This window comes from Nematolebias whitei, chromosome 3 (assembly GCF_014905685.2).
Source record: "Nematolebias whitei isolate Nwh7 chromosome 3, NemWhi1, whole genome shotgun sequence".
NCBI classification, from domain to species: Eukaryota; Metazoa; Chordata; class Actinopteri; order Cyprinodontiformes; family Rivulidae; genus Nematolebias; species Nematolebias whitei.
Genome location: NC_056500.1, coordinates 45,749,337 through 45,758,848, shown reverse-complemented (window position 1 = coordinate 45,758,848; position 9,512 = coordinate 45,749,337). Strand labels below are relative to the sequence as shown.

General features: G+C 42.3%; 1 protein-coding gene across 1 annotated transcript in view; it reads right to left on the bottom strand.

Annotated features, from left to right (window-relative positions):
* The window catches only part of sned1 (sushi, nidogen and EGF-like domains 1), an 82,380-nt gene that overhangs the window by 39,341 nt on the left and 33,527 nt on the right, over positions 1–9,512 (bottom strand). The window contains 9 exon segments of the mRNA XM_037675013.1: positions 249–361; positions 598–781; positions 888–1,175; positions 1,271–1,387; positions 4,333–4,446; positions 4,550–4,663; positions 8,404–8,517; positions 8,602–8,775; positions 9,186–9,329. Of these exon segments, the coding sequence (XP_037530941.1) occupies positions 249–361; positions 598–781; positions 888–1,175; positions 1,271–1,387; positions 4,333–4,446; positions 4,550–4,663; positions 8,404–8,517; positions 8,602–8,775; positions 9,186–9,329 (1,362 nt within the window).

Genomic DNA, 9,512 nt, shown 5'->3' with positions numbered 1-9,512 from the left:
CCACCTACATCTACCCTCCTTCCCTACACGACGTTCTTCCGTTTTTGTTTACTTTTTTTTTTTTTTTTTTTAATATTCTGGGGGTTTGAACCGGCGACTTTCCGATCACAGGCTCACCTTCTCTAACCTCTGTGCCACCACTCCTCACAATTATTAATTATACTTTATTACATTATAATATAATTATATAATATTTTCTGAAAAATAAAGTTAAAAAATAAAAGTGTACCATTTGCAGAATAACTTACTTGTCCAGAATGACAGAGGTCCTGCAGAGTGGCTGGTGGAGGGAAACTCATCTGGTCTGATTCCACTTTGAGTCAGCACGTGCACTGTGTACATCTGACCAGCCTGTAAGGAACTTTGAAACACAAAGAAATACACAAAAAAAATTTAAATTCAGCCAGTATGTTTCTCTACTGCTGGTAAACAGTATATTAACCGTGATGAAATGGTGCCCCCTGCTGGTTACAAAGTATACTATGTCCCATCTGTTTCATGTCCAGCAGCGCCGCTCAGTGGGCACAAAGGGAGCAGCGTGTGCGTGGATTGTGGGGGTTAATGTGTGCAGCTTTTTGGAAACGTTAAGAAGCTGACCTGAAGGTGTACTCTGTGGTGCTTGTGTTGAGGACAGCAGTCTGAGTCTTACTCCCGTCTGAAGGCACTAAGGACATGTGCACCCTGCTGACCGCTGCATGATGAGCAGCCTGGACCAGCCAGCTCAGCCAAACCTGAGAGGATGACACATTAACCACCTGCAGTTGTTCCACTCGCCGAGGTCCTGGCACAGAAACACACACTTACTACGTTTTCACAAGCATCAAAGCTCGTGGCTGTACACACACTTTCCAACAGCTTCAACTATGATAGATGGAAAATGTGCTCACTGGTGCGGATCAGAGCAGTGGCAGGTCGGCTCGAGTCATTGCTGTTGGTTTTGAGTTTGACGGAGACGGTGGAGATGTTGTACAGCACACCAGGCTCCAGGTCTCGCAGAACGTGGGTGGACCGCTGCCTGTCCAGGTAGTCTGTTTTAGGGATGCTGTTGCCCAGGGGAGCGTAGGAAATGGTAAACATGCTGACCACACTCTGTGAAGTCTTTGGCTGATCCCAGCGCAGCTCCACTTCGCTCTCCTCCACCCGCAGCACGTGGAGACCAGAAGGAGGCAGCAGATCTAGGAACAGTGGGAACCTTCTGTTTTTAATCCAAAGGATAAACCATTACAGAGCTGTCTTTGCAACGACTGCATGTGATCTGATGGTTACTGACCTTTGTCGCAGTCTTTGCCTGTGAGACCTACTTTGCAGACACAGTTGTAGTTTCCTCTCCTGTCACTCCAGCAACGACCACGGTTTCCACAAGGTTTCAGCACACACGGGTCCTCCACTTGAATCAAGGAAAACAGTGGCTATAATACATATAGTTCATTTTTAAATACCCTGCAAGTCATTAAGCAAGTTACTGTGTGAGCCCCCCGTCTTTTGAATGGCCTCTTCTTGAAGTGAACAGAGACGGTGAGTGTTCAGTTTTAAAATAAATCAGAGGACTGCTTGATGCCTGGTTAACATCTGATGTTTGTTTAATACCAAATCAGATCAAAATAAGACAATATGAAGGATGCACAAAATGAACAAGAAAACAGTGGTTGTTACATTTGGTCTTTGGTGTTATCTCTGACCGTTTTACTGCAGGCAGCATGAGCCCACAATATTTTCTGTTCTGTCTCATGTCACTTCTTTTTACATTTGTTAGCATGCATCCACTCCTGAGTTTCAGTCCTGCAGACGTGCAGAGTGTGAAACAGTCCTGGTTGTTTTAAAGTTGTCAGCTGTTCTTGGGTCAGGTTAAGACTGCAGCTGGATCATTTCAGTCCTCTCCTCATCCTCAGCTTGATCTTTGTAACCTGTGCTGTGTCTGATTCCCTTCTTGAAAAATGAATGAATCACAGAGCCACGCTTTGTACTTGTTGCGGAGGACAAGCTGGATTGTACTTTCTTGTTTTTCATAAAAGATATAAAAAGTTATAAAGTACTGATTTGTCCTATGATGGTTTTCTGAAGATACCTCTTTGTCCAGAGAAGTGGTGCCACCTCTGGACAAGGTTAAAATAAGTACCATATTTTTCACCCTATAAGTTGCAGTTTTTTGCATAATTTGCATGTCCTGCAACTTATACACCGAAGAGACGTATTTATGGATTTCCCCATATTTATAAACCAATTTTTGGCTGAGATGTGACTGTTTTCATTCATTCTGACAGAATATTGAACACTACCATTTTCAGCTGCTAGATGGCACTTGAGTTGTGTGGCATGCCGTTGTGTCATGTAAAAGGTAAAAGTGGCTATTAATGACACAATCAGCTTGCCACAGCCTGCTACCGTTTTCTGCCTGGAGCAACCATCAAATCAGCTGCATTTCGCTGCACCGCCCCGGCGAAATGCAGCTGATTTGATCATTGAAGTGCATTTATTAAGTAAAAGTTCAAGTGAGACACACCTTTACTATAAACTTGAGCAAACAAATAATTGTTTTCAGGTGGTTATCTTGTTAAATTGTTGTTAAAGTCCTCCCGTGCACGCCTCCGTGGCTGCCATTCAGCAGCCAATCGATTGTTGGCACAACACCGGCCCACATTTCCAGGATGTCAGCGGTGACGCATAATAAATGCGACTTGACATATTTGGACTGATGCGATTTATAGGGCGGTGTGACATTTACGGCGGAAAATACAGTATATTTTTTAGACATTTGTTTTCCAAGTAGCATCTGTGAATGTACCTCGGTACTAGGGGTGTAAATCACCAGTTTTATTATATTGATTTGTTTGTATGAAGATACGATATTTCTCGATATCACAAAGTCTGTCACGATACGATTTTGATTCTATTCAATTCACAAGTCTGCGATCGATATATTGCGATATCACATGCCCATCTCATTTACATATAAATAAATTTACAAAAACAATTCAAATATGAGGCAGCACGGTGGCGCAACTGGTAGAGCTGCTGCCTCTCAGCGAGCAGGTCCCTGGTTCAAACCCCGGTCCAGGGGCCTTTCTGGGTGGAGTTTGCATGTTCTCTCCGTGCATGCATGGGTTTTCTCCGGGTACTCCAGTTTCCTCCCACAGACCAAAAACATGCATGTTAGGCTGATCGGTAACTCTAAATTGTCCCTAGGTGTGAGTGAGAGAGTGAATGGTTGTTTGTCTCGTTTGTCTCTATGTGTCCCTGTGATGGACTGGAGACCTGTCCAGGTGTCCCCCGCCTCTTGCACTGTGACTGCTGGACATGGGCACCGGCGACCCCGTGACCCAAAAATGGAAGAAGCGGGTAAAAGATAATGGATGGATGGATTTCAAATATGATTTAACCATTTTATTTCTGTTATTACAGGCACCAGGCATTTCAATTAAAAATGTTTTTTCTTAATTAATGAAAAAATTTAAATAAATGACCTGTTCAGTAAAGTCTCACATTTCTCATGTTTAAGTGCATTTTTTAAACCAGTTAACTTAAACGTGTCCTCCTGATTACCTTTCAGTTATAAAGAAACAAAAATAGATATTGAGCTTACATAACATGGCTATCAATGTCATGTTTCTTCTTCAGGTGAGCAGCCAAATTAATTGTTTCCTGAGTGTTTGAACTCTCACTGGCACCTGTTGCATACGACATGAGTTTTATCTGTTGAGCCGTTCTGTCAGAATCCAAAATGTTTCCACAGAGTTGATTTAAATCCAGCAGGAGAGTGAATTTCATTATCTGCCTCGTCTGTCATGTTGCTGAGGCGGCCACAGAGCGCAGCCGCGCACAGAAATGATGACACAGACGTGCCTTGGAAATTTCAAAATAAAAGCGTATTTTAAAGATGACGATATGAATCGATGTTTTAGTTTTGCCACGATATAATTGAATCATTAATCATTTAATCGATATATCGATTTAAATCGATGTACTGTTACACCCCTACTCTGTACTGTGGTGTTTAACAGCTCTTAAATAACTGTCTGTTCTGTTCGCATCCTCCATTCAAAAACTAAATCTAATCCAGATTCCCTGAATAGTTATTATTATTATGAACGAAAGAGCAAGAGAGAGAAAAAAACATTCAATATATTTTTGTTGACTGATTTTGAAAAGTTCATCAATTTTCTAACAAATTTGTTGACAAAGTTGAGACTCTCTGCTCTTATTTGCTTTTCTAAGACTCAGTTTGTTTATTTAAGGCACCATATTCTCTTTAGTAATAAGAGTTTTATTGAATCTGTGTGTGAATGAACTATAAACATCAACAAAACAGACTTGTAAGACTGAACATTCCCTTACACATTTGGCACTGCTCCCCAAAGAAGCCGTCTTTGCACGTGCACATGTAAAACTGTCTGTAAGCTTGACACACGCCTCCGTTCAGACACGGACTGGAGTCACAACCGTCCTGCTCTGCACACACATATGCACACATGGGTATGACGGGTGGTTCTTCACGGTTGTGGGTTAAAATGTGCAAATGTTGTTTGTGAGAGGCTGAAAAATCAAACGGCACCTTTTTCACAGTTCTGGCCTTTGAAGCCTTGTGGACAGTGACACAAGTAGGAGCCGGGCTGGTCCTCACACGTTCCCTCGTTCATGCAGGGTTCCAGCAGACATTCATCTGAGTCTGAGGACACATCACACACACAAACAACACATGCACATTACTTATTTATTTATTTTTCTTCTTTCAGCTGCTCCCTTCTTCAGGGGTCGCCACAGTGAACTAATTCATATGAAGACTTGGTGATTGTTTTTACGCCGGATGTCCTTCCTGACACAGACCACAGAGCTACCACAGCCCTCTGTGTGGAGCAGAGCGCTGTATCTAGGGTGTCTAGGGGAGCAGATGGTGGGGGTTAAGGGCCTTGCTCAGGGGCCCAGAGTGGGGCAAATGAGGGGTGGAGGCAGGTGTGGGTGTTTCACATTTCACACTCACATTTTGATGTTGTCAGTCCGGGGAGTCGAACCAGCGACCTTCCAATCACAGGCCCACCTTCTCTAACCTCTGCACCACCACTCTCCCATACAAGATGCGTGCATGTGTACTCTAATCTAGGTTCTCTAAATGTTCAGGAGTTTCTTTAAAGGGACAGTGCAGACTGTTTAAGTAGTTTTCTGTAGAGCTCTGAGTAGTCCGTATCGTACCATCTGAAGGCAGCGGTTTGAACAACCTCAGGTTCTGATTGGACGATCGAGCTAACGGGAGAGGAGGGCCAGTTCAAACATGGATTTATGCCAACTTCAAACAATTTCTCAGTATTTTCATAACTTTTTATGCAAAACCTTTTTTTTAATCTTCACACTTGTGTCAGTTGTATTAGATGTTTTCATTTTGCAAAACAAAGCATATATTTACAGTTTTATATTCAGAACAACAGGTGAAATTTAGCTGTTGTGCTAACTCCAGTGCATTTATATTCTTGGAATATTGTAAATAAATGAAATGCATTTACACTGGAGACTGTGTTGGTCTGTAGTGCATTATGGTAATGGTTCTGTCAAACATGTCAACAACAAGTCAACAACATGCCAACAAGCGGTACGACAGTGTCCCCCCTCACTGAGCGATGTAAATAGTGAAGGTTTGTAGTTATTGAAATTAAGATTTATCTGGACTGGACTTTGACGTAACAACCCAGTTTTTGAAAAGGACCTGTCTCACACCTACAGGTAGATGCAGCCTCGCACCAAAATGGAAGTCGGTACTTCACTCATTTTTCAAGTTATCATGCTCACAACGTGCACAGGTGGACTGACAGACGGATGGTATTTCTACTTCCCCCATTCTGCTCTGTGACAGGGGATAAAATAAAACATAAAAATACTAAGTCATCAAAACTAACTGATGCAAAAATTACATCATGCTAAAAATCAATGATATAGAACTTCTTGAAGTAACGTAAAATTGTTGCAAATTTTTACATTATTACTTTTTTAACATGATTACGCTTCTCCATGTCCTGATGCATGCTCAATAATCTAGGTATAAAAATCTAAACAAGTTAAGTCTGGTCCTCTGGACACTCAAAAAACAAAACAAACAAAACGAAACAAAAAAAGCAGGAGCATTTCATCTTTCATCCAAAAGACTTCTTCAGTCTGACTGAAGAAGTCTTTTGGATGAAAGATGAAACGCTTCTACTTTTTTTGTTTTGTTTTTTGAATGTCCAGAGGACCAGGCTTAACTTTTTTGATTACACTTCTCAGTTATGCCTAACATTCTGTTTTCAAGACGTTTCACACAGAAACATTAAACCAAACCACAGTCCTCAGTGTCACTAATGTTTATAAATTAGAATGATTTGGGGTGTTTGTTTTAGCATTTGTGGCTCAGAAAGTATATAATTTTATGCATTAGGTTTCACTATAAATAAAAACAGTTTTGCATATTTTCCTTACATCTAGATGTCCTCTGTAATCTATATTTCCAGCTCCTCACGTGCCACCTGGCTTCAATTACTATTCAGCGTTTAACCCTCCCAGTACACGTAGTTCTTGGTTTTTGTCAGTCCCTGTCAAAGGTTTTGCTCTCCTACACATACTGAGTCTTCATGCTGTCTGATTCAGTTTACATTGTTTTATGACAATTAGAAAGAAGAAATATGTCTCACACATTCATTCAATATATTAGACAGACTATAGAACATCAACATGTGTAGCACATGTGTAATCAAACATGTATACTGGTGATATAAAGACAGACAGCAATGGGCATGCACCAACTGCCTACTTCATGTATTGTATATGACACAGCGCCCCCAGAGGTGAACCAGAGCACTACACCGCCTCACCCAGTGCATTTCTTTCATGTTTGAACAGGCAATGTGTAAATTCTGTGATTTTGACAAATGAAGTGTTGAAATAATTCAGAAACAGTTTTATAGAACAGTCAAGTGGTTAAATGTAATTCTCTTATCATTGTTAGTATTTTACTTGTCATGATGACAGGTGCGACACTGCCTCCCCTGACTGCGCGTCACTGGTGCTCCGTGAGTATGGGATTGGGGGCCCCTTGTTACGGGCTGTTCAGTCCCAATACAAGCGGTGCAAGAGTTTTGGTTCGCATTTCCAGTAGTAAGTCGGACCCCTTCAGGGTGGGAGTTGGACTCCACCAGGGCTGCACGTTGTCACCGATTCTGTTCATAACTATTATGGACAGAATTTCTTGGTGCAGCCAGCTGGTGGAGGGTTTTGGTTCGGTGGTTTCAGGATTCCATTTCTGCTTTTTGCAGATGATGTGGTCCTGTTGGCATCATCGTGCCGTGATCTTCAGCTCTCACTGGAGCGGTTCGCAGCCGAAGTGTGAAGCAGCTGGGATGAGAATCAGCACCTCCAAATCTGAGGCCATGGTCCTCAGTCGGAAAAGAGTGGATAGCTCTTTTCGGTCGAAGGTGAGGTTCTGCCTCAAGTGGAGGAGTTCAAGTGTCTCAGCGTTTTGTTCACAAGTGAGGGAAAAATGGAGCTGAGACTGACAGATGGATTGGTGCAGCATCTGTAGTATTGCGGACTCTGTACCGGTCCCTTGTGGTGAAGAGGAAGTTGAGTTGTAAGGCAAAGCTCTCAGTTTACTGGTCAGTCTATGTTCCTACCCTCACCTATGGTCATGAGCTCTGGGCAGTGACTGAAAGAATGAGATCATGGATACAGGCATTTGAAATGAGTTTCCTCTGCAGGGTAGCTGGACTCTCTCTTAGAGATAGAGTGAGAAGTTCAGTTATCAGGAGAGACTCGGAGTAGAACCACTGCTCCTCCACATAGAGAGGAGCCAGTTGAGGTGGTTCAGACATGTCCGACTGGGAGGAAACCCCGGGGAAGACCCAGGACACGATAGACAGACTACGTCTCTTGGTTGGTCTGGGAACACCTTGGGGTCCTCCCAGAAGAGCTGGAAGAGGTGGCTGTGGAGAGAGAAGTCTGGGCCTCCCTGCTCAAGCTGCTGCCCGGAGAACCTACTTTAGAACAAGTGAAAGATGATGGATGGATGAATGGATGGATGAATGGATGGATGAACGCATGGATGAATGGATGGATGAATGCATGGACTTTTGTTAAAATACATAACTGATAAAAGCTAGTCTTGACTACAGAGGCTAAATGTTCATCAAACTTCAAATCCTTGTCAAAAGTCACCCCAGGTTTTTAACTTTGGGTCTAAACTTGGATGTCAGAGTGGAAAATAATGGATGGATGGAAGTTGTTTCAAGGTGACAAAGATTCTTCATGGAAATGGTTGCTCAGACTAAAGGTTACCTTTAGTCACCAGTGAATATATTTTTGGCTGCTTTATATTGTAGGTACTGGTAGTGTCTGCAAAGATCCCCACTGTAAAATGTCTAAACCTTTAAAGCATTTGCTTAAACTTACCTATCTGACAGCGATTCCCACTGAAGCCCTCCTTGCAAACACACTGAAAAGATCCAATCTTATTTTGACAAGAACCGCCGTTTAGACAAGGCTGTGATAAGCACTTGTTGATCTCTGTCAAAAAGAAAGTTTTCATAAATAAGTATTTGTTCTTTTCATATGTTTTTGAGGATGCATGTGTCGATGTGCACTACAGACCCTCACAAACGGGCGGCTGGCTCCAGTCTCCCTGAATGTCACAGGTGCTCTTAGTGGCTCTGGGCACAGACGTGAAGCCGGAGTGACAAATGTACACAGCAACGGAGCCTGGTGTTGTTGAGGAAAACTGGACTTCAGCATGCTTGACATGCGGGGGTAGCCCACAGCCCAGCTCTGGAACGAACATAAACATGCTGATCATGCCAGCAAGGCTGCATGGTAACAGCAGCTTAAAAACAGCAGGGCCTGAAAAGAGCTCATCAGACTGAAGGCGACTGAGGTCATTTCCATCAAGACTGTGTTTGCTCTACTAAAAATACCTCCAGCATGCTGTTAGAGTGTATAAACATGAATCACCAGGTCTATTCAGGCCTTACTTTATTTAGCTGATGTAGCTATATCTGTAAATTTGGGGCCTCCGGGTGCAGCAACATTGCTAAGATTATCTTTAGGTGGAAAACTAGTATCTGTGCACTCAGCTCAGGATATTCCCTGTTTCTTCTAATCTGTCAGAGGCAACACTGCAAATGTCAACATCATCAGAGGTCAAGACATTGCTGCATGGTGACATATGGTCTGCTTACCTGCAGATGTTTGCACTGAGCTCCTGCTTATCTGACAGTGTCTGCCGCTGTACGCCTCAGTGCATTCACATTTATATTTTCCCAAGTAGTGAAAACATGTCCCGCCATTTAGACAAGGACCGGAGGAGCAAGGGTCTGGTTTTCCTGAAAAAAAAAAACAAAAAAAAAAACATACAGGAATGAATTTTCTTTTGCAGTACTTAAATAAATAAAAATAAAATTGAAAAATAACTTCTTGTCTACTGCAAATTAAGCGCTAAAGAGTTACTTTACTTTTAAATATAAAGGCTTTCCTTGATGATTATTCCTCAATGAAATATATATATA